The sequence below is a fragment of the Heptranchias perlo genome, chromosome 13, assembly GCF_035084215.1.
Source record: "Heptranchias perlo isolate sHepPer1 chromosome 13, sHepPer1.hap1, whole genome shotgun sequence".
NCBI lineage: Eukaryota > Metazoa > Chordata > Chondrichthyes > Hexanchiformes > Hexanchidae > Heptranchias > Heptranchias perlo.
The window spans coordinates 21,242,138-21,268,641 of NC_090337.1; the positions used below are offsets into that span (position 1 = coordinate 21,242,138).

At 43.2% G+C, this 26,504-nt stretch overlaps 1 protein-coding gene and 1 pseudogene across 1 annotated transcript in view; one reads left to right on the forward strand and one right to left on the reverse strand.

The window, feature by feature from the left end:
• bdh1 (3-hydroxybutyrate dehydrogenase, type 1) overlaps window positions 1–25,065 on the reverse strand; it is a 51,670-nt gene extending 26,605 nt beyond the window's left edge. The window contains exon 1 of the mRNA XM_067995118.1: window positions 24,682–25,065. Within this exon, the coding sequence (XP_067851219.1) occupies window positions 24,682–24,894 (213 nt within the window). The 5' untranslated portion in view covers window positions 24,895–25,065. The remainder of the gene's footprint in view (window positions 1–24,681) is intronic.
• Window positions 25,066–25,536: 471 nt separating this feature from the next.
• LOC137331762 (U2 spliceosomal RNA) lies at window positions 25,537–25,708 on the forward strand (annotated as a pseudogene).
• Window positions 25,709–26,504: the final 796 nt, after the last annotated feature.

Sequence of the window (26,504 nt, forward strand, 5' to 3'; positions counted from 1 at the left end):
AAACAAGGATAACTCAATGATACAGATTCGTTAATTTTACATTACCTCAAGAAAATACCATACTCAGCTGCAGCAAATTAGATATTAAGTATAGCTGATAAAACACAAATGTACACAATTTCCTTATCCACCAAGGGAATATAATGCTACCTAAACTACTGTAATGCTGAGTCACACTCTCAAATTCATGGTATGCAATAGGTGAGTACTGACAAATGGCATAAGAATTAACATTTTGATCATGGTATTTCATTAAAGGAAGATTCCAGCGAAGCCTCACAAAACAATACATTTTCAAAGCACTAGGCCAATCACTCATTAACGATGCAGACCAAAGTAGGAAACCAGTCCGCTTGCTTAAGTGTTGAGTAAAGCTATGGCTGAAAACATCACAAAATAATTACAGGAAGTGATTTAGCACAGCAAAATCCTGCAAATTTCTGTATTTACTGCTCGATAAGTGTTTGCTGCTTGAACACCACAATTTTGCATTAGAAAGTCCCACAGATATTAAAAATGATGCTATCGAGGGAGATCTGAGCATAACAAATCACTTGCCCTAACAATGATGTCATGTACAAACTATAAAGTTTGACATGATTTACATCACTGTCTTGTGTTTTAGAAAATGGCAAGTGAAATGCTTTGCCAAACAATATACGCTTTCATGAAGAGTTTTAAAAAGCGGTTGCAGCGATAGCTCAAATTGGGCATGTGCTGTAACAAAAAGAGAGCAGTAGGATTAGAAGCAACTTCACCTTTGTGTGACAACACTAGTGTATGCTTTTAGTCTATTAAAAGGAAGAGTAGGAAACTATGAAATTATTGCCAGCAATTAACATACCAAGGTGAAGTGACTGATGTTAAGTGTGGCTTGGAGCAATATCGAGTGGACTACTTACAATTCAGTGCTGCAACCCCTACTGTTCCTAATTTACATCAAGGACTACGATTCTAAAACTTAAGTAACATAGTGACAATTTTCAGACCGATCATTAGTCCATCTAACCTAGCCATCCAACTTCCTGCAAGATTACCTGATGCACTTCCATAGGTGCAATCACACTACAACTCTCGTGCTACTGCACAATTGCAATGACCATTTACAGCAAGTGCACCTTGAATCTAGAGCTCGGAGCCAATGTGACAGTGAAGTGGAACAGATCTCCCGAGAGGAGGAAATGTCACTTCGGAGTCAGTATGGGCTTTCACACCTGATTTATGCCACACAAATTTAACATCGGAGTGAAGCCAAAACTACTTTGTAGCAACACTAAACGTGTAATGTGAATGCACAGTAAATCTAATAATGATGAATCCCACCTGCTGACAGGAACCTGCCAAGTACCATTTTCAACCTTTTCACGGTTCTTGTTCCATCACCCTTGCTGATATAAATGTGTGGAACCCAAAAACATCTTGTTTGAACTTTCCATTTTGTTTTGTCATCCATAATTTGAAACTATGAACCATATTTGAATTGCCTATACGGCAGACAAACTTGTCTAAATCCACATTCTCCAAAATCCTAAATCTTGAATACTTCTATCAAATCACCCCTCAGTCTTAAGGAGTAACTAACCTCTCCTCATGGCTCTACTCCTTAGTTCTGGATTTAATCTAGTAGCTCTCCTTTCCCCCCTCCCCGCTCCCCCCTCCAATAACTTAATGTCCTTCTTAAAATAGGGACATTAAAACTGCATTAAGTACTCAAGATGTGGTCTCACAAAGGCCATATACAATTTTATAGTTACTTCTTTTGATTCATAACTGAAACCATAAGTTATATATTCTATATCTGTTCACTCACTGGTACACACACTGTACCAACGGTTTTAGAGACCAAAACAGAAATATCTTTCTCCTGTTTTGACGTTGCAAGCACATTTCCATTTAGTCCGTTCTAATGTTCTGATGAAAAGTCATCAACCTGAAACATTAACTATGTTTCTCTCTCCACTGATGCTGCCTGACCTGCTGAGTGTTTCGAGCATTTTCTGTTTTCATTTCTGATTTCCAGCATCCGCAGTATTTTGCTTTTGTTTGGTCTGAACTATCTTTTCTTCTCCCAGATCTCCTAACTTTACACTTCTCCATGTTAAATACACAGATTTAGGCCTCAATTTTAACTCCCAGGACAGGACCAGAGGAGGCCCAGCGAGGTAAGTTTTAAAAAAAATTTCTTTCAGTTCTCTTATGGGCCAGAAGTGAGTGTGTTCCTCCGGGCCCCACAAGGCAACATTGGGCCACCCCTGTCCCGGGCTTTCCCCCCAACTTGATGCGGATTCTCCTCCTGGAGCCCTTTAATGTTCTTGTCTTATGCCTGGGAATATTCCCGAGGCTCCTCCAGGTTCGAGCGGGAGTTCAATCTTGCATATGTAAAAGAGGCCCAGGAGCTAAAATCTCTCCGGGCCTCAGCATGCAAGCTTGTCACTCGCCCTGCCAAATGCACCGCTGCCAGAGTTAAAATCAATGCCTTTATTTTTCTAGATACCTTTGGCACATTGATAATCATTATTTGCCACTGCTCCCAGTTTGGTGCCATCTGCAAAGTAAAGTATCTTAGACACAATTCCATCTTCCAAATCATTCATAAAAAATTATAAACATTAGCAGTCCCAACACAGAACTCTGTGGCGCACCATCAGCAACCAGCAACCACACATATACCTCAACATGCATCACAATTCAGTGCTGTCTACCAACCAGCCAATTTCTAATCCAGGCCAATACATTACCATTTATTCTATGGATCCAAATCTTATGCAGTGGTTGACAGTGTTAAGTGCCTTTCTGAAATCCAGGTATACAACATAAACTGTCTCACTCCATCCACTTGGTCACACCATCCTGAACATCCAGTAAATTGTTAATCATGATCTGCCACTCCAAAAGCCATACTGACTATCTGTAATAGCTTCAAGATTATTCCTTATGCTGTTCTTCATCATAGTTTCAAACAATTACCACAATTGTAGCAAGTCTTATAGGTTTGTAATTTGACTGTACATCCTTAATAATCCCTTTTCTAAATATAGGAATCACATTTGCTACTTTCTAATTCTCTGGGATATGACCCAACTCCAATGAGCTCTGGAAAATATTGACATGGAGATTCGCAATCTCCTGAGCTAATTGCTTCAGAACCCTGTGATGAAAATTGTCAAGAGCCTGGGCATTGTTTACCTCGCACTTCTAGAACTTCCCTAACGAATGCTCCCTTGTGATTTTAAAGGTTTCCAATCCACACTGGTGTGTCAATGGTCTCTTCCTCTTTGAAATTTCTCCCCATTTCATTTGTGAACACCATTGCAAAGTAGTGGTTTAACATTTCAGCAACTTCTTTCTCAATTATCACTTGCTCATATCATTTCTTGGTAGCTGACTATCTCTCTGCATCCTTTGCTCATTCCTGACAGAGTAGAAGACAGCTGTGCTGTTATCCTTTTTGTTTGCAGATATGTATCTCCCTTAACATCTCTTTCCTGTAGTTTGAGAGTTTGAACTCAGTTGAAAAAAATCTGGAAATAAAAAGCTGGTATTAGTAAAAGCTGTCAGATTGTCGTAAAAATTCAACTGGTTCACTAATGTCCTTTAAGGAAGGAAGCCTGCTGTCCTTACCTTGTTTGGCCTATATATGACTCTAGTCCCACGCCAATGTAGTTGACTCTTAACTGCCCTCTGAAGTGACCTAGCAAGCCACTCAGTTGTATCAAATCGCGACCAGTGTTTCAAGAAGGCCGCCCACCACCACCTTCATAGGTAACTAGGGATGGGCAATAAATGCCAGCCTTGCCAGCAATGCCCACATCCCGAGAATTAAAATTTAAAAAAGTAAAAAAGAGAATTGTTAAAAGTGAGGTGGGACCACTGACAGGAGAGGATTGTCAATTTGTAGATGATATTCAAAAAATGGTAGAGGTAGAATAAGTAAAGGGAAGGATATCAGAGAAGAGGTGAATCCTGAAATGGTTGCGAGCTAGATGAACGATATTGTGCTAGATAAAAGGGAAATTTTAGATAAGTTAGTTAAGATAAGAGAAGACAAAGTGCCAGGATCCTGAAGGAGTTGAGGGAGGAAACTGCAGAGGCCCCAGAAATTATATTTCAGGGCAATATTGAGTGTGAATGTGTACCATAGGACCGTAGAGTGACCAATGTTGTACCCATTTTTTTAAAAAGGAAGATAAAGCTAATCCAAGTTATTACAGGCCAGTTAGCTTTACAATTATGGAGGGGGAAATTTTATAGTCCTTAATTAAGGATGAAATTATCACATATCTAGATAAAGAGACAATAATGTTAATTGTATATAAATGAATTGCATCAATTGATGAATGATTAAGTTCAGGTGCATGACCAATTGGGAACTCTCTGGCTTCCATAGGTAAGAGAGTAGGCTTGGGATGAGGGTTTTATTGGGTGCAATGTGACTCCTGGCAAATAAAGTTTATAAGCCATTTGGGTACGGTAGCATAGTGGTTATGTTACTGGACTAGTAATCCAGAGGGCTAGGCCAATAATCTAGAGTCATAAGTTCAAATCCCGCAACTGCAGCTGGGGAATTTAAATTCAATTAATTAAATAAAATCTGGAATTAAAAAACTAGTATCAGTAATGGTGGCCATGAAACTACCAGAATGTCGCAAAAACCCATCTGGTTCACTAATGCCCTTCAGGGAAGAAAACCTGCCGTCATTACCCGGTCCGGCCTATATGTGACTCCAGACCCACAGCAATGTGGTTGATTCTTAATTGCCCTCTGAAATGGCCTAGCAAGCCACTCAGTTATACAATCTCACTAAAAAGAGTCATAATAAGAATAAAAAAAACAGAAGGACCACTCGGCATTGGACCACTAGGCACCGGTAAAAGCAAACCAAGCCCAGTCGACACAGCAAAGTCCTCCTCAATAACATCTGGGGACTTATGCCAAAATTGGGAGAGCTGTACCACAGACGAGTCAAGCAACAGCCTGACATAGCCATACTCAGAATCATACCTTTCAGCCAACGTCCCAGACTCTTCCATTGCCGTCCCAGACTCTTCTATCGCCATCCCAGGGTATATCCTGTCCCACCGGCAGGATCTGGAGGTTGTGGCCCTGGGAGTCCTCAACGTTGACTCTGGACCCCATGAAATCTCATGGCATCAGGTCAAACATGGGCAAAGAAACCTCATGCTGATTACCACTTACTGTCCTCCCTCAGCTGATGAATCAGTCCTCCTCCATGTTGAACACCAACTTGGAGGAAGCAAGGGTACAGAACGTACTCTGGGTGGGGGACTTCAATGTCCATCACCAAGACTGGCTCGGTTGCACCACTGCTGACCGAGTCCTGAAGGACATGACTGGGCCTGCAGCAGGTGGTGAGCGAACCAACACGAGGCAAAAACCTACTTGACCTCGTCCTCACCAATCTCCCTGTCGCAGATGCATCTGTCCATGACAGTATTGGTAGGAGTGACCACCGCACAGTCCTCATGGAGACGAAGTCCCATCTTTGCACTGAGGACACCATCCAACGTGTTGTGTGGCACTATCACCGTGCCAAATGGGATAGATTCAGAGCAGATCGAGCAGCTCAAAACTGGGCATCCATGAGGCGCTGTGGGCCATCAGCAGCAGCAGAATTATATTCCAGCACAATCTGTAACCTCATGGCTTGGCATATTCCTCACTCTACCATCACCAACAAGCCAGGGGATCAACCCTGGTTCAATGAGGAGTGTAGAACAGCACGCCAGGAGCAGCACCAGGCATACCGAAAAATGAGGTGCCAACCTGGTGAAGCTACAACTCAGGACTACATGCACGCTAAACAGCGGAAGCAACATGCTACAGACAGAGCTAAGCAATTCCACAACCAATGGATCAGATCAAAGCTCTGCAGTCCTGCCACATCCAGTCGTGAGTGGTGGTGGACAATAAAACAACTAACGGGAGGAGGAGGCTCTGTAAACATCCCCATCCTCAATGATGGCGGAGTCCAGCACGTGAGTGCAAAAGACAAGGTTGAAGCATTTGCAACCATCTTCAGCCAGAAGTGCCGAGTGGATGATCCATCTCGGCCTCCTCCTGATAGCCCCACCATCACAGAAGCCAGTCTTCAGCCAATTCGATTCACTCCACATAATATCAAGAAACAGCTGAGTGCACTGGATACAGCAAAGGCTATGGGCCCCGACAACATCCCGGCTGTAATGCTGAAGACTTGTGCTCCAGAACTAGCCACGCCTCTAGCCAAACTGTTCCAGTACAGCTACAACACTGGCGTCTACCCGACAATGTGGAAAATTGCCCAGGTATGCCCTGTCCACAAAATGCAGGACAAATCCAATCCGGTCAATTACCTCCCCATCAGCCTACTCTCAATCATCAGCAAAGTGAAGGCAGGTGTCGTCGACAGTGCTATCAAGCGACACTTACTCACCAATAACCTGCTCACCGATGCTCAGTTTGGGTTCCGCCGGGACCACTTGGCTCCAGACCTCATTACAGCCTTGATCCAAACATGGACAAAAGAGCTGAATTCCAGAGGTGAGGTGAGAGTGACTGCCCTTGACATCAAGGCAGCAGTTGACTGAGTGTGGCACCAAGGAGCCCTAGTAAAATTGAAGTCAATGGGAATCAGGGGGAAAATTCTCCAGTGGCTGGAGTCATACCTAGCACAAAGGAAGATGGTAGTGGTTGTTGGAGGCCAATCATCTCAGCCCCAGGGCATTGCTGCAGGAGTTCCTCAGGGCAGTGTCCAAGGCCCAACCATCTTCAGCTGCTTCATCAATGATCTTCCCTCCATCATAAGGTCAGAAATGGGGATGTTCGCTGATGACTGCACAGTGTTCAGTTCCATTCGCAACCCCTCAGATAATGAAACAGTCCGTGCCCATGCAGCAAGACCTGGACAACATCCAGGCTTGGGCTGGTAAGTGGCAAGTAACATTCGTGCCAAATAAGTGCCAGGCAATGACAATCTCCAACAAGAGAGAGTCTAGCCATCTCCCCTTGACATTCAACGGCATTACCATTGCCAAATCCCCCACCATCAACATCCTGGAGGTCACCGTTGACCAGAAACTTAACTGGACCAGCCATATAAATACTGTGGCTACAAGAACAGGTCAGAGGCTGGGTGTTCTGCGGCGAGTGACTCACCTCCTGACTCCCCAAAGCCTTTCCACCATCTACAAGGCACAAGTCAGGTGTGTGATGGAATACTCTCCACTTGCCTGGATGAGTGCAGCTCCAACAACACTCAAGAAGCTCGACACCATTCAGGACAAAGCAGCCCGCTTGATTGGCACCCCATCCACCACCCTAAACATTTACTCCCTTCACCACCAGCGCACTGTGGCTGCAGTGTGTACCATCTACAGGATGCACTGCAGCAACTCGCCAAGGCTTCTTCGACAGCACCTCCCAAACCCGCAACCTCTACCACCTAGAAGGACAAGGGCAGCAGGCACATGGGAACACCACCACCTGCACGTTCCCCTCCAAGTCACACACCATCCTGACTTGGAAATATATCGCCATTCCTTCATTATCGCTTAGTCAAAATCCTGGAACTCCCTTCCTAACAGCACTGTGGGAGAACCTTCACCACACGGACTGCAACGGTTCATGAAGGCTGCTCACCACCACCTTCTCAAGGGCAATTATGGATGGGCAATAAATGCTGGCCTTGCCAGCAACGCCCACATCCCATGAACGAATAAAAAAAAAAGTATTCAGGCCTTCACTGTCTGGTTCTAATCTGGCAGCAGGAAATGGTTGCCTAAAAGTGGAGACTGGAAGCTAAGAAAAGAAAAATTATTTTTGGACATAGAACTTGAAAGTCAAGTGGCTATTGTGAAGAATGGTGGAAAACAAGAGTAAGTTCGTGAGGTATGATTTCCCTCTGATGTTTTTGGTGTTTGAACCATATGACCAATTTGTGGACATGGGTTACTGCTCTGCTGAAGAGAAAGCAAGGGCTGGCCTTGGCATTGTTGCTTCCTGAATGCAGTAAGATTGGAAGTAAAGTGTTTTTGGAGGTTGATTGTGTGGATGATGAAGGTTTTGACTACTTAATAAGATTCCCGGACAATATTTTTTTAAAAATCATCTATTGAGTGCCTATGAGGCCTGGTCAAAGTTTGATTTTGAAAAACAAATGGTCATTCCATGGAAGAGTACATCATGGACTTCAACAAATTATACCAAATGTTGACAAGGATCAAATAAGGAATCCCTGAATTGATCCTTGTGTTTAAATTATTGGACTGTGCTAAAGTATCTCATGAACAGGCAACTGGTGTTCAGTTCTTGGACAGAGACTCTGTTAGATCAGATGTCCATTGCTTTTTAAAAAAAAATTCCTCCGGAAACGTTCATTCCCTTTGGCCCTCATGGATCACCATGGGTCCTTCTGGCGTAACACAGAATGGAAGATTCCACGGTGACCAGGTTTAGAGATGTGGATACTGAACATGAGTGCCAAACTGTGTTTTGGAATTCTCAGGAGACTGGATGGAAATGTCAAAGTGATTGGATTAAAGACAGGCAGATTGGTGATGAATGCCAGCAAAGCAAATCTGGCTATATAGACAGATGGCAAATTTGGAACAGGAATTATGGATAACTGAATTCCACGAATGGCCAAGTAACTCTCCATATCATTATGCAATGAATTGCCCAGAGTGCACATGCAGGGTATTTGAGATGACCCATGTGGACAGTAGCCCTGAGGCAGAGGATGAAGCTAATGATACATATGAACAAATCATTCTGGTCATGAGTTTTAATCTGGTGATGATGTGTGGTGTTAAATAGTGTGTACTTTGACTGTGGGGTGGATTGGTTAACATGTTATCTTGACTCACTCAGCAATGAAAATTGATGCAAGGTTAAAGTATGAAAGTTTGACCTGCTTTAGGTTTGGTGATGACAACACCTTGAGGTCATTCAAGTTAGGGGTTACACCATATAAAATAGCTGGAGTAAGCCATTTTATAAGCACAGATGTAGTCTTGAGTGAGATACCCATGCTTTTTGGGTAAACCTTCTGTGAAGAGTGAAAATGAAACTTGACATGGAACATGGTAAGGTGATTGTTTGGAAAATCAGTTGATCTACAGTTTACCCAGTCAGGGCATTATTGTCACCTTAATGTTTCTCATCAGCACGTCAGGATAGTAGTATTGGCATCAGGTGTTCAGGATAGGTGAGAAAAAATGATATTGTCCTGAAATTACATAGACAATTTGCCCACCCTACTGACCAACGTTTCAAAATTCTGCTGAAAGATGCAGGTGTAGTCGATGAGTATACTCAGCTGATAGAAGAAATTAGTGATAATTGTGACATCTGTAAAGTATAGATGGTTGCCCCCGTGTCCTATTGCAAGTGTTCCATTGGCACAGGACTTTAATGAAGTCGTGGCTATGGATTTAAAAGTATGGGACGAAGCCAGAAATGTGTTCATCCTACATTTTATTGCCCTAGCTATGAGATTTAATATTTCTTCCCTAATACATAATAAGGAAAAGATTATTCTTGATCAATTTACGGAAAAATGGATAATGACTGGACTTGGGGCACAAGTCAAATTTTTGACTGATAATAGAATCATAGAAAGTTACGGCACAGAAGGAGGCCATTTGGTTAATGTCCGTGCTAACCGATTAAGAGCTATCCAGCTTAATCCCACTTTCCAGCACTTGGTCCATAGCCTGTAGGTTACGGCACTTCAAGTGCACGTCGAAATACTTTTTAAATGAGTTGAGGGTTTCTGTGTCTACCAGCCTTTCAGGCAGTGAGTTCCATACCCCCACCACGCTCGGTAAGAAAATTTCTCTTCGGCTCCCCTCGAATCCTTCTACCAATTACTTTAAATCTATGCCCCCGGTCACTGACCCCTCTGTTAAGGAAAATAGGTCCTTTCTATCCAGTCCTGTCATAATTTTATAAACCTCAATTAAATCTCCCCATAGCCTCCTTTTGTTCCAAAGGAAAAAAACCCCAGCCTATCCAATCGTTTCTCATAGCTAAAATTCTCCAGCCCTGGCAACATCCTTGTAAATCTCCTCTGTAGCCACCCTGGTTCAGTTATATCTTCCCTGTAATGTGGTGACCAGAACTGTACGCAGTACTCAAGCTGTGGCCTAACCAATGTTTTATACAATTCCAGCATAACCTCCCTGCTCTTATATTCTATGCCTCGGCTAATAAAGGAAAGTATCCTGTCTGCCTTTTTAACTTATAATGGAGGGGAATTTGCTAATGAGTTCAGACACGAGAATATGAATATAATTGTCATGAATACAGTGGCTGGGAGCCCTTTTAGCAATTGTCTTTGAGAGGAATCATTTCATGATTGATAACATGGTGCATAAAATTGTGGCTGATCGACCAGAGTGTAAATTGTCTACTGCCCTTGCATAGGCAGTTCATTGCAGATGACACAAAAATTGGCCGTGGAGCTGACAGTGAAGAGGATAGCTGTAGACTCCAAGAAGCTATCAATGGGTTGGTGGAGTGGGCGGAAAAGTGGAAAATGGAGTTCAACCTGGAGAAGCGTGAGGTAATGCACTTAGGGAGGACAAATAGTAAAAGGGAATACACAATAAACAGGAATATATTGAGAGGGGTAGAAAAAGTGAGAAATCTTGGAGTGCATGTGCACAGGTCCCTGAAGGTGGCAGTACGGGTAGATAAGGTTGTGAAGAAGGCATACGGAATGATCTCCGTTATTAGCCAAGGTATAGAATACAAAAGCAGGGATGTAATGATGGAACTGTATAAAACGCTGGTAAGGCCACAGTTGGAGTATTGTGCGCAGTTCTGGTCACATTACAGGAAGGACGTAATTGCTCTGGAGAGAGTGCGGAGAAGATTTACAAGAATGTTGCCAGGGCTTGAAAATTGCAGCTACGAGGAGAGATTGGATAGGCTTGGGTTGTTTTCCTTGGAGCAGAGGAGGCTGAGGGGAGACTTGATTGAGGTGTACAAAATTATGAGGAGCCTAGATAGAGTAGACAGGAAGTACCTGTTTCCCCTAGCGGAGAGTTCAAGAACTAGAGGACATAGATTTAAGCTGATTGGCAGAAGGATTAGAGAGGACGTGAGGAAAAACTTATTTACCCAGAGGGTGATGGGTGTATGGAATTCGCTGCCCGAATTGGTGGTAGAGGCAAGGACCCTCAACTCTTTTAAAAAGTACCTGGACCTGCACCTAAAGTGCTGTAAGCTGCAGGGCTACAGACCGAGTGCTGGAAGGTGGGATTAGAATGGGCAGCTGGTTGTTCTTCGAGCCAGTGCGGACACGATGGGCCGAATGGCCCCCATCTGTGTTGTATCTTTTCTATAGTTCTTTCTATGCAAAATTCTTTGCAGATGGTTGAGGATATAGTCCTTAACAGCTAGTCTATGGGCAAAATCCCAAATTACCTTCTGTTATCAGTGATAATTCCCCCTGCTCTAAAAGGTACTATTAGTGCTATTTTGAGCATTTAAACACTTTACATGTAGGAAGGCAGGCTTTTATCAAGGCTGAAGTATCAGAATTCATAGAGCACTGAGGCATTGTATTAGACCATCTGAGACAATTCAGTTCAGGGGATTTGGTATACTTCAAAAGAGGGTCATAAGGAATGGAAAGGCCCCAGTAGTGATTGCCATGTTGGACAAGTACTGTCTTACCGTCACAACCAATCAAACTTAAGGTTAATTCCTCACATTTAATTGGAATTAATTACTGAATCTCAGAATCTGAGCAGGTGATACAAGTAAACGAGGGAGCTTGTACCTCACGTTCATTTTTTTTTTGATGAGGTTCCTGAGGAACAGCATGAGGTGGATCAAGGGCTGGATGGTGATGTGCATGATCATGAAATAAATGACAGCTATCAAATCCTCAACAATTATCCAAAGTGGGTACACGGGTAACATATGTTCCAGAAGGGACTAATAAATGGAAATGTGATGATTTTGGGTCGTGCAGGGAAAGCTACTGGTAAGTTTAAGCATTGATTGAATGTTCAGGATGATGGCAAAGCAGCGTGGCCCATGGACTGGCAGAGTGGGCGAACAGTGGAAAGTAAGAAAGCGGAGTACAAGTAGTGATTTGGGGAGGGGGTCCAGCAGTGAATCGATCAGAAAACAATCACTGGCTAGAGAAAGAGCTTTCATAGAATCATAGAAAATTTACGGCACAGAAGGAGGCCATTCGGCCCATTGTGTCCGCGCCAGTAGTGCAAGAGGAAGATGTGTCATAGTCCCGACAGAAATAGAAGTGGAGGCCATAGCTTAAATAGATCAGACACAATCATTGGCCACGTAACAGAACGAGAAGTAGAAGTCCTCATGATCGAGAAGTTTTGGTAGCTGCCAATAAACTTGAGTATAAGGGAGGCAAAACAAAGGGAGCTGGATAGTTGGAAAGAATTTGGAGTCTATTCTGAGGTAACAGATAATGGTCAACCAGCATAGATGGGTTTATACTGAAAGTCCTTGCAGATGGGACTTAAGGCTAAAGCAAGGTTGGCAGCTAAGGGTTTTGAAGAGAAACTGGGTGATGCAGATATTAGAGTGGACTCTCCCACTGCTGGAAAGGTAATCTTGAATTTTTTGGCTATTTTAGCCACATATTCATGGGAGTGTAGGTCAATTGACATAAAAGCTGCATTTCTGCAGGGCGATGTTGCCAAAAGAGGCAGCAGATGCTATGGAAGCTAAACGTATTTTTTGGTGATTTGTTTTGCTAAAAATAGGTTGTGTTCAGCTAAAATCAGATCCCGCAATGTTTTATTGTACCATAAAGAGAAACATTCAGGCATCTTAATGATGCATGTTGATTTCTTATGGGGTGGTACTGTGGAACTTGAGAGATTCATCATTGATCAAATTAGAGTAGAATTTAAAATCGGGAGACATGCCTTTGGGGATTTTAAATGTTGGTTTAGATATCAAGCAAAGTGGGTCTGGTATAAATTGAAATCAACAGTCCTATTTAGAGAGTTACTCCCATCCCAGTTAATCGAACTCGGTCATATCAAAAAGATTATGGGGGAAAATTGGTTAAGGGTCTGTTCTGAGCGATGGTAGCACAATGCACTAACACCCCACACCCGACGGACCCTGGGCAGGCAAGACGCAAGTTTGATCCCAAGGGAGCACTGACCTGCAATTGGCGTTCCTTTCCAGGCCTTGCATGGGGAATCAATGCAATTTGCACTTTCCACCACCAGGGGGAGCTCAATCTATTAAAGAGAGGATGTTTCTTAGACATCTCTTAAAGGTAGCTGGTACCTGTTCTTTGCTGAAAATAACAGTCTACTGTCTGCATGGAGTCTGAACAGAGATCAGACATTGCACACGTAAAACACAGATGCAGGTCCCATCCCTATGTTTACACTCTGATGAGTTATGTTAAAACATTGAATAAAGCAATAAATCCCACATCATCCAATCTGCACGCCAGACCTCACCAATCAGCCAATCTGAGTTGGTACCAGGCCTGCAAGAGTGCGTGCACCAAGGTTCTCAGCTGATGCACTAGAGACCTTGGGCGCAAGAGGTGGACAGAAGGAGGGACATCCTATATCCGTGGGGGGGGGGGGGGGGGCGCGGAGGGCAGCAAGCAAGAGGCCCTTCTTCCACTCAAAAGATAGTGGGAGGCAGTGGGGGACGAAGTCAATGCCAGGCGCACAGCATCACGAACATGGATGCAGTGCAGGAAGAAGTTCAATGCTTTGACATGAGTAGGCAAGGTGAGTGAGGTCAACTGTCAAGTGGCGTTTCCAACCAACTGCACCACGCGCTACACCCCCCACCACCCACATACCAATAAACTCTTTCCATCGGTACTCAACTCTTCCAATCAGATGCTTCCTCTCACCCTTACACACTACCACTGTTTCAAGTACTGTTACACAGGTACGGTAGCATAGTGGTTATGTTACTGGACTAATAATCCAGAGGCCTGGACTAATATTCCAGTCATGAGTTCAAATCCCACCATGGCAGCTGGAGAAATTTAACTAATTAAATAAAATCTGCAATTAAAAAAAACTAGTATCAGTAATGGTGGCCATGGAACTACTGGATTGTTGTAAAAACCCATCTGGTTCACGAATGCCCTTTAGGGAAGGAAACCTGCCGTCCTTACCCGGTCTGGCCTATATGTGACTCCAGACCTGCAGCTATGTGGTTGATTCCTAATCACCCTCTGAAATGACCTTGCAAGCCACTCAGTTGTTCATGAAGGTGGCTCACCACCACCTTCTCAAGGGCAATTAGGGATGGGCAATAAATGCTGGCCTTGCCAGTGACGCCCACATCCCATGAATGAATTTAAAAATGCTGCTCACAGGCAGCTAGTCAACCATGACAGGCACACCATAAGAGGCTGGAGTAGGCCATTCAGCCCCTCAAGCCTGCTCCGCCATTTAATGAGATCAACTCCACTTTCCTGCCTGTTCCCTCGCTAATCAAAAATTTGTCTAACTCAGCCTCAAATGTATTCAATGACTCAGCTTCCACAGCTTTTTAGGGTAAAGAATTCCAAAGATTCACGATCCTCTGGGAGAAGAAATTCCTCCTCATTTCCATCTTAAACAGGCGACCCCTTATTCTGAGACTATGCCCCCTGGTTTTAGATTCCCCATGAGGGGTAACATCCCCTCAGCATCTAACCTATCGAGTCCCCTCAGAATCTTGTATGTTTCAATAAGATCTCCTCTCATTCTTCCAAACTCCAATGAGTATAGACCCAACCTGTCCAATCTTTCCTCATAAGACAACCCTTCCATACCCGGAATCAACCTAGTGAACCTTCTCTGAACTGCCTCCAATGCAAGTATGTCCTTCCTTAAATAAGGGCACCAGAACTGTATGCAGTATTCCAGGTGTGGTCTCACCAGCACCCTGTACAGTTGTAGCATGACTTCCCTGCTTTTATACTCCATCCCCCTAAGAATAAAGGCCAATATTCCGTTTGCCTTCCGGATTACCTGCTGCACCTGAATGTTGCCTTTTTGTGTTTCATGTACGAGGACACCCAGATCCCTCTGTACTGCAGCATTTTGTAGTATTTCTCCATTCAAATAATATTTTGCTTTTTTATTCTTCCTCCCAAAGTGGATGACTTCACATTTTCCCACTTTATATTCCATCTGCCAAATTTTTGCCCATTCGCTTAACCTGTCAATATCCCTTTGCAGACACTTTGTCCTCATCGCAACTTGCTTTTCCACCTCACTTTGTATCATCAGCAAATTTGGCCACAAGACACTCTCTGTTCCGTCATCCAGGTCATTGATATATATTGTAAATAGTTGAGGCCCCGGCACTGATCCCTGCGGTACCCCACTAGTTACAGATTGCCATCTTGAAAATTACCCTTTTATCCTGACTCTTTGTTTTCTGTTAGTTAGCCAATCCTCTATCCATGCCAGTATATTACCCCCAACACCATAAGCTCTTATCTTGTGCAGTAATCTTTTATGTGGCACCTTATCGATCGCCTTTTGGAAATCCAAATATACTGCATCCATTGGTTCCCCTTTATCCACCTTGCCTGTTACTTCCTCAAAGAACTCTAATAAATTTGTCAGACATGATTTCCCCTTCATAAAACCATGTTGACTCTCCTTGATTGTATTATGAGTCTCCAAATGTCCTGCTACTACTTCCTTAATAATGGATTCTAGCATTTTCCCAATGACAGATGTTAGGCTAACTGGTCTATCGTTACCTGCTTTCTGTCTCACTCCCTTCTTGAATAGGGGTGTTACGTTTGCGGTTTTCCAATCCGCTGGGACCTTTCCAGAATCTAGTGAATTCTGGAAGATTACAACCAATGCATCCACTATCTCTGTAGCCACTTCCTTTAAGACCCTCGGATGCAAGTCATCAGGTCCAGGGGACTTGTCAGCCTTTAGTCCCATTAGTTTACCAAGTACTTTTTCTCTAGTGATAGTGATTGTTTTTAGTTCCTCCCTCCCCTTTGCCCCTGGATTTTCTACTATTATTGGTATGTTATTAGTGTCTTCTACTGTGAAGACAGATACAAAATATCTGTTCAATTCCTCTGCCATTTCCTTGTTTTCCATTATTATTTCCCCAGTCTCATCCTCTAAGGGACCAATGTTTACTTTAGCTACCCTCTTTCTTTTTATATACTTGTAGAAGCTTTTACTGTCAGTTTTTATATTTCTTGCTAGTTTACTCTCATAATTTATTTTCTCCCTCTTTATTATTCTTTTGGTCACCCTTTGCTGTTTTTTAAAGTTTTCCCAATCGTTGGGCTCATCAGTAACCTTTGCCATGTTGTATGCTTTTTCTTTTAACCTGATACCATCCTTTACTTCCTTAGTTAGCCATGGTTGGTTCACCCTTTTTGTGGAGTCTTTCCTCCTCACAGGGATATATTTTTGTTGCGAGTCATAAAATATCTTTTTAAATGTTTGCCACTGCTTATCCACCATCATACCATTTAATCTGTTTACCCAGTCATCTTTAGCCAATTCCGCCCTCATTCCTTTATAATTGCCCTTATTTAAGTTTAATACAGTAGTTTCAGACCCAAGATCCTCGCTCTCAAACTGGATGTGAAATTCATCATGTTATGATCACTGCTTCCCAAGGGATCCTTTACTTTGAGATCATTAATTAATCATGTTTCGTTACCCATTACCAGATCCAAAATGGCCTGTTCCCTGACATATTGGTCGAAGAAACACTCCCTAATACACTCTATAAACTCCTCCTCAGGGCTATTTTTGCCAATTTGATTTGTCCAATCTATGTGAAAGTTAAAATCACCCATGATTATTGCATTATCTTTTTTACAAACCCCCTTATTTCCTGATTTATATTTTGCCCTACAGTGTAGCTACTGTTCGGGGACCTATATACGACTCCCACCAGCAATTTCTTTCCCTTGCTATTTCTTACCTCCACCCAAATTGATTCGACATCTTGATCTTCTGAACCAAGATCATTTCTCACTATTATACCAATTTCATCCTTAACAGAGCTACCCCACCACCTTTACCTTTTTTCCTATCCTTCCAAAATGTTAAACAACCCTGAATATTTAGCTCCCAACCTTGGTCACCTTGCAACCACGTCTCTGTAATGGCCACGATATCATACCCATTTGTTTCTATTTGTGCCGCCAATTCATCTATCTTACGAATACTGCGCGCATTCAGATAAGGAACCTTTAAATTAGTCTTTTTACCATTCTTTCCTACCCCGGCCCCATTTGCTAGTGCATTCTTATGTTTGTACGCTCTGTCCCTTCCTGACACACTGTTTATCATTACCCCCATCACTTTCCTGTCCTACTTCCTTGTCTTTTCTCTTTATCAATCTAAACTTCACCCCACCTGAGCCTTCCCCCCCTCTATTTAGTTTAAAGCCTTCTCTACCGCCCTAGTTATTTGGTTTGGCAGAACACTGGTCCCAGCATGGTTCAGGTGAAGCCCATCCCAACGGAACAGCTCCCTCTTTCCCGAGTACTGGTGCCAGTGCCCCATGAATCGAAACCCACTTCTCCCACACCAATCATTGAGCCACGCATTCATCTCTCTGATCTGATTTACCCTGTGCCAATTTGTTCGTGGCTCAGGGGATAATCCAGAGATTATCATCTTTGTGGTTCTGCTTTTTAATTTAGTCCCTAGTTGCTCAAACTCCCTCAGCAGAACCTCTTTCTTAGTCCTACCTATGTCGTTAGTACCTACGTGGACTATGACAACTCGATCCTCCCCCTCCCACTCCAAGTTTCTCTCCAGCCCTGAGGAGATGTCCTTAACCCTGGCACCGGGTAGGCAACACAGCCTTCGGGACTCTCGCTCTTGGCTGCAGAGAACAGTATCTATCCCTCTAACTATACTGTTGCCTACTACAACCACATTCCTTTTTACTCCCCCCATTTGAATGGCCCCCTGAACCATGGTGCCATGGCCAGTTTGCTCATCCTCCCTGCAGTCCCTGCACTCGTCCACAAGGGCTGCAAGAAACTTGTATCGATTGGACAAGTGCAGAGGCTGAGGCTCCTGCAGTGCTACCTCCTGGATCCCGTACCTGCCTCACTCGCAGTCACACCTTCCTGTCTCTGACTACGTGCCAATTCTACAGTATTTAGTCTGAGGGGCATGACTGCCTCCTGGATCAAAGTGTCCAGGTAACTTTCTCCCTCCCCGATGCATCGCAATGTCTGCAGCTCAGACTCCAGCTCCTCAACTCGGAGCCAAAGTTCCTCGAGCTGCAGACACTTACCGCAGATGTAGTCGCCCTGGACAAAACTGTCCAGTAGCTCCCTCATATTGCAGCTGCAACACATCTCCTGCCCTGTCATAACTATTTTATTTATTTAATTGATTACTACAATGCCAATCAAATTATTTTTAGGTTGAACCAAGTACTGGCCTTCATTAATTTATTAAATTAAGTTTAGTTTTTTTTAAATTTAGTTTTATGCTATAAGTTACTTAGCTCACAGTCCTAAGGAAGAAGAAAACAGAAGAGATACTCACCACCAACCACCTACCTGCCTTACCTGTGACGTCACACTGCAGTTTTGTTTTGTTGTTGCTGTGACCTGCTCTCGGTACACTCCTCTCCTCTCCTCTCCTCTGACTAATCAAATGCACCTCGCCACTTACTGCATCGAATCACCTCACTCACCAAATTCCCAATTATAGACGCTGTCGAAACCAGACTCCGTTGATAGCTGCTACTCCGTGCTCCCTTACACGTCCCACTTTCTTGCAGGAGAAGGTGGCGCATATCAAGAGACAGCAAGTGGCAGTGGTATTTAGCCCCTCAAGCCTGTTCCACCATTCAGTGAGATCAGGGTGGACCTGTGACCTAACTCCATATTAGCCCATATCACCTTAATACCCTTGGTTCACAGAAATCTATCAATCTCAGATTTAACTTTCACAAGTGAGCTAGCATCAACTGCCCGTCTGCAGAAGAGCGTTCCAAATGTTTCCCACCCTTTGCGTGTAGAAGCATTTCCTAACTTCACTCCTGCACGTCCTGGCTCGAAATGTTCGGCTTTGTCCCCGCGTCCTAGTATTGAAGTCAAGGAGACCTCCAAAAACAGTTACAAATGTCTCGGCAGCCAGAGGCAATAATCCAGCCATTAACCTGTAAATCCTGCATGGTCCCTTTAATTAGCGCCAGTGGGGGAGTCCTCCAGGCACTCTAAGACACGTTCAGATGGTCGGGGTTAAGACCATGCGTTGAGTTGAGCGTTTTGGGACTTATCACTTTAAATCAGCGTTGCACACTGCAGCCATTTTCTCCCTACTTTACATGATTCCAGTGTTCGTTATCTGTGCCTGCGCTAACTCCCATACCAAGATGGCGTCTGGCGCACGTAACGCAGGAAACGTGCATTCGCATCCAAGACGCCATCTTGGATATCGGAAAGGCCGTGTAGCGCCGAAATAACGGGCGCTATAAGGCCCAATTTAGCGCCCGATATATCTAAAGAATAATTGTAAACAATTTTACAACACCAAGTTATAGTCCAGCAATTTTATTTTAAATTCACAAGCTTTCGGAGACTTCCTCCTTCCTCAGGTAAATGTTCAGGATCTCCTTGAAGCCTACGCATTTATACATATAGAACAATACATGGTGTTTACAGACTGCCCCTGCAACTGCCCGTTGCCAAGGCAATCACCGTGTTCAGACAGAGAGGTGTCACCTGCAGAACCCCCGAATATACATTCAACAAAAAAACAAACAGGGAAAAAAAACAGAGAAGAAAAACAGAGAGAGGCAGAAACATCCGGAAGGCAGAGAGAGCCAGCAAATGACCCATTATATTAAAAACAGATAACATTTGTTCGCTGGTGGGGTAACGTGTAGCGTGACATGAACCCAAGATCCCGGTTGAGGCCGTCCTCATGGGTGCGGAACTTGGCTATCAATTTCTGCTCGACGATTTTGCGTTGTCGTGTGTCTCGAAGGCCGCCTTGGAGTACGCTTACCCGAAGGTCGGTGGATGAATGTCCATGACTGCTGAAGTGTTCCCCGACTGGGAGGGAACCCTCCTGTTTGGCGATTGTTGCGCGGTGTCCGTTCATCCGTTGTCGCAGCGTCTGCATGGTCTCGCCAATGTACCATGCTCTGGGGCATCCTTTCCTGCAACGTATGAGGTAGACAACGTTGGCCGAGTCACAGGAGTATGAACCATGCACCTGGTGGGTGGTGTCCTCTCGTGTGATGGTGGTATCTGTGTCGATGATCTGGCATGTCTTGCAGAGGTTACCGTGGCAGGGTTGTGTGGCGTCGTGGACGCTGTTCTCTTGAAAGCTAGGTAATTTGCTGCGAACGATGGTCTGTTTGAGGTTGGGTGGCTGTTTAAAGGCGAGTAGTGGAGGTGTGGGGATGGCCATAGCGAGGTGTTTGTCCTCATTGATGACATGTTGAAGGCTGCGGAGAACATGGCGTAGAACTCGGCCAACGTTGTCTACCTCATACGTTGCAGGAAAGGATGCCCCAGAGCATGGTACATTGGCGAGACCATGCAGACGCTGCGACAACGGATGAACGGACACCGCGCAACAATCGCCAAACAGGAGGGTTCCCTCCCAGTCGGGGAACACTTCAGCAGTCATGGACATTCATCCACCGACCTTCGGGTAAGCGTACTCCAAGGCGGCCTTCGAGACACACGACAACGCAAAATCGTCGAGCAGAAATTGATAGCCAAGTTCCGCACCCATGAGGACGGCCTCAACCGGGATCTTGGGTTCATGTCACGCTACACGTTACCCCACCAGCGAACAAATGTTATCTGTTTTTAATATAATGGGTCATTTGCTGGCTCTCTCTGCCTTCCGGATGTTTCTGCCTCTCTCTGTTTTTCTTCTCTGTTTTTTTTCCCTGTTTGTTTTTTTGTTGAATGTGTATTCGGGGGTTCTGCAGGTGACACCTCTCTGTCTGAACACGGTGATTGCCTTGGCAACGGGCAGTTGCAGGGGCAGTCTGTAAACACCATGTATTGTTCTATATGTATAAATGCGTAGGCTTCAAGGAGATCCTGAACATTTACCTGAGGAAGGAGGAAGTCTCCGAAAGCTTGTGAATTTAAAATAAAATTGCTGGACTATAACTTGGTGTTGTAAAATTGTTTACAATTGTCAACCCCAGTCCATCACCGGCATCTCCACATCATGACTACCATCTAAAGAATAGACAGAGATTATGAAGTTTGATTGTTCAGTTGAACTGGTTTTGCACTGACTAGACCAGATGCTAGTTTTGATGTGTTGGGGTTAAGTACTTCAATGAAACACCCCATAATAGAGAATGTTTTAAGGGCAAAAAAAGTTACAGAAATTAAATATCGATAAATGCATACTTAAGTTCCCATCCTTAGGTGACCGAAAGAAAATGAAGCTGGTTATCTTTCGCAATGCTTCACATGGTAATCTTCCTGATGGGTATTCTAGTGCAGCTGGTTTAGTACTGTTTCTTATGGGTGAAAATGGGAAATGTTGTCTTTTTTAGCTTGAAGCTAAGAAAATAGAAAAGGTTGTTAAAAGTATTCTAGCTGCTGAAACACTGGCTCTCATAGATGCAGTGGCTATGGGATTCTATTTGGCAAATAGTGACTTCCGGTACAATGGGAGCACTGACAATAACATACCCATAGAATGTTATGTAGACAATTGGTCATTGTGGGATAATGTACACTCTACAAAAAATGTACGTGAGAAATCATCTATGGATTGATCTTGCTGGTTTGAAACAAATGGTGGAGAGAAAGGAAATCTCCAAAATTTAAATAGGTAGATTCAAGCCATCAACTATTGGATTGTTTTACAAAGAAGTTAAGTGTACCAAGGCTTATGGGGATCCTGGAGAAGGGTTGGACCACAATGTAATATTTTGTTGAGTACAAGATTTTTTAAATTTAAAGAGGAATCTGTTAATTCTATATAAATGAATTGCATCAATTGATGGATGATTAGGTTCAGGTGCTTGAACAATTGAAATCTAGCTCCCTTATATAAGGGAGTAGGCTTGACAGAGCATGTGGGTTTGTATTGGGTGTAATGTGAATTTCAGCAAATAACATTTATAAGCAACTAAAAGTATTCAATCCTTCACTGGCTATCTGATTCTAACAAATAATTAGAAGTAGCCAGAATGGATTTCAAAAGGGACCACTGCTTGACAAACCTAGAATTGAGGTAGATGGGGGAAATGAGATGGATGTAGTGTATGTATAATTTAGAAAAGCCTTTGACAATATACTGCACAGGAGAACACTAGAGAAGATTAAGGGATATGGGAATTCGGAGGATAGCAAACTGGATCAAAATTTGGTTAGAAGGGAAAAAACAGAAGGAGTTAAGGGCAGTTTTTCAGAATAGTTGGAAGTGGGTTGTGGCATCCCATGGGGTTCAGGGGCAACTTCTGTTCACTGTTCAATGATTTTAGATATAGGTCTAGAGGGATTGATGTAGAAAATTTGAGGATGATACCAAAGTAGGAGATTTTGTTAATTCTTTAGAAGACCAAAGGGAACTGCAAAAGGATATTGCTAAGATGGCAGATAGAATTCAATGTCAGTGTGAGGCGATGCATATTGGTAAAAGAAATAACAGCAGTAATTATACTGAATGGAAGTAGGCTGTGCTGTGGAAGAGCAGGGGGTACAGGGTTAGGCTCAGAACATTAAAGATAGCATCTCAGGTTGATAATGCTATTTAATTTTTAAAAATCCAATAGAATTCTAGGTTTTATCGAGGTAGAATATAAAAGCCAAAATATAATGATGGCCCTACATAAAACCTTAAGACCTCAGCTGGAGTACTGGGTGCCACACAGTGAGGATACAATGCAGATTCACTAGGATGCTGCCTAGTATAAGGAAATACATATATGAATAAAGAATTGGAAGATTTGGTCTTTTCAAACAGTGCAAATTACAGGATGATATAATTGAAATGTTTAAAATTATGAAATAATGGGAGGCCAGAGACTTAATTGAGCAGTCAATAATGAGGGGCTATGAATAAAAGATTAAATGAAGCGAGGAGAAACTTCTTTGTGTGCTGTGGAATTCACTGCCATGGTTAGTGGTTGAGGCATAACAATTGTCAACATTCATGATTAGATTGGAAAAGGGGTTGAAAGGATGTGGGAGTGTAAAAACTGACATGAGCTGAATGGCCTGTTTCCATTTTATAACTTCTATGTATGTATTTCTATGTAGCAGAACAAGGCTGATACCTGGCATCAGTAGTCTGAGCTGTGAGGGCCAATTAGAGAAATTTAGCTTTTTGACCTGGGGGAGCCAAAGAAGAGAATAGAAATATATAAAGGGACAAGTAGATTTCTTTGGAAAGATGAACAAGGTGTGTTAAATGTTCTCCCCCATTTGTATTTATCTTTGATATTGAATGGTAGATAAGTGGCAAGTAAATTCATGCCAGGCAATGACCATCTCCAACAAGAGTCTAACCACCTCGCCTTGACATTCAACAGCATTACCATTGCCTAATTTCCCTATTAACATCCTGGGGGTCACCAATGACCAGAAACTTAACTAGACCAGCCACATAAATACTGTGGCTGCAAGAGCAGGTCAGAGGCTGGGTATTCTGTGGTGAATGACTCCCCAAAGCCTTTCCACAATCTACAAGGCACAAGTGTGATGGAATACTCTCCACTTGCCTGGATGAGTGCAGTTCCAACACAAGAAGCTCGACACCATCCAGGACAAAGCAGCCCGCTTGATTGGCACCCCATCCACCACCCTAAACATTCTCTCCCTTCACCGGCGCACGTGGCTGCAGTGTGTACCATCTACAAGATGCACTGCAGCAACTCCCAAACCCGCAACCTCTACCACCTAGAAGGACAAGAGCAGCAGGCACATGGGAACAACACCACCTGCATGTTCCCCCTCCAAGTCTCACACCATCCTGACTTGGAAATATATCGCCATTCCTTCATTGTCACTGGATCAAAATCCTGGAACTCCCTACCTAACAGCACTGTGGGAGAATCTTCACCACACGGACTGCAGCAGCTCACCACCACCTTCTCGGGCAAATAGGGATGGGCAATAAATACTGGCCTTGCCAGCGACGCCCACATCCCATGATCACTTTTTTTTAAAAAGGTAGTAGGGCAAGGGTCACAGATTTTAAACTGGTTGTTTACACAAAGTAATCAAGACTTCCAGGAAAAGTAGTAGCGATAAAGAAAACATGAGTCATTCAGGATTCAGTTAGACGGTGTGATGAAGTGAGCTGGAGATGGCAATTTTTGGATGGATAAACTTAAGCCAAAATTGCCCTGTTCATCTGTATTCAACTTGCGATCAATAACCATAACAATCATCAATATTCTTAAATGTTGGGTATGATGCAAAGTACGGCCAGAAGTTACAATTGATTTAATGACTCCTTTTTAAAAAAAATCTACAAGTCATTACGGTGTACTTTACACTGAATGTTACCATTATGGGCACTTCACTTTAGATACCTGGCTATTTCCAAATGTCATGTTGAGGAAAACTCAAACGCTATAAACATAGTGAAAAGAATGATTCGATACAATACCAGAAAGAGAAGCGTGGCCTGCATTGGTTGGTAAATCCCGGCAGTAATTAGTAATGTGAGACGTTAAGAGTTTAATGCGGTTAAACGTACCTTCACCGAGCCGCGGGGCAGGACGGGCGTCGCCAAACACAAGACAAACACCAGGTACACCAGCACGATACTGAGAGTCACCGTGTCATCCGTGAAACCAAACAGTTTAACAAATGAACTCAGAATCTCAGGGAGCCACAAGCCCAAACTGATGGTCAGCAGGAATGAAAACAACACCATAAGAGCCTTCTGCACGTATGAGAACTGCGACATTTTACCCCCTCCCCTTGCTCCACTCTAATAACCAGAGCTCATATGATCGCTCCGTCTGTTGCCTGCGATCAGTATGTGCTGTCAGCCCCGCTGGGAAGTCGGTAGCTTGGTCGGTCCTACTCACTCGCTTAGCCTTTCCCCTCCGCGTACACCCAGACAGTTCCGAGAGAATGAGATCACTTCCGTGTACAAATCTTACTGAGAATGCACCGACAAGTTGCTGTACCGTTTTGTGATTAGACCTGTCCACATCTGCAAGATCACTACAAGAGGGTGTCATTGACCCTCATTCTCATGTACGATGTATAACTATTGTTTGAATCATATTTGAACTGTCTGTATCTTGATGTGGAGATGCCGGTGATGGACTGGGGTTGACAATTGTAAACAATTTTACAACACCAAGTTATAGTCCAGCAATTTTATTTTAAATTCACAAGCTTTCGGAGGCTTCCTCCTTCCTCAGGTGAACGATGTCACATCGTTCACCTGACGAAGGAGGAAGCCTCCGAAAGCTTGTGAATTTAAAATAAAATTGCTGGACTATAACTTGGTATTGTAAAATTGTTTACAATTGTCTGTATCTTGCAAGTTGTATAATCTGTCTACATTTGAAATGTGTGGGTAACTACTGTTTCAAAAATAGTTTGTTCATAAAATTTGTAACAAAAAATCTTATTAGTTTAATATCTGATACATCCTCTATCTGGGGACCATATATTGATTTTTGGAACAAAGATGGAATAGGGGCTTGCTCCATCCACTACACGCATTGACCCAGTATTGCAGTGCCTCTGGGAATGGTGCACCTTCCTGAGGAGATATTCAAAATGAAAAGTTTTTCCAATGTCTAGTCTCAGTAGTAATACATAAATAAACCTGATGTAGTGATTTTTTTCTTAGTGCAATCTGAGTGTCACTGATCGCAAGCCCGCTGAAACATGATGAAAAGATTTCCCTTCTTCATGAGGAATGAAAGCCTCAACCAGTTTGTGAACAGGTTTACGATTTGGTTAGGAACAGGAGTAGGTCTCAGCTATTTATAATCTATATTAATGACTTAGAAGAAGGGACAGAGTGTGATGTATCCAAGTTTGTTGATACAAAGGAAGGTGAGGAGGAAACAAAGTCTGCAAAGGAATATCGACAGGTTAAGTGAGTAGGCAAGAAGGTGGCAGATGGAGTATAATGTCTGGAAATGTGAGATTATTCACTTTGGTAGGAACAATAGAAAAGCAGAATATCTTAAATGGTGAGAAACTATTAAATGTTCAGAAATCTGGATGTCCTTGTACAAGAAATAAAGTTAGTATACAGGTACAGCAAGCAATTAGGAAGGCAAATGGCATGTTGGCCTTTATTGCAAGGGGGTTGGAGTACAAGAGTAAGAAAGTCTTACTACAATTGCACATGGCTTTGGTGAGACATCACCTGAAGTACTGTGCAGTTTTGGTCTCCTTATCTAAGGAAGTGTAAGATTATTCCATCACCTGTGAAATCTGTATCAAATGTAGTTTGGGCAGTTCACCTTTAGTATTAATCACATATATCTGATGTTAACCTATGTATTGCCATAATCACATTTGTACTTTGACTCATTGTACCACATA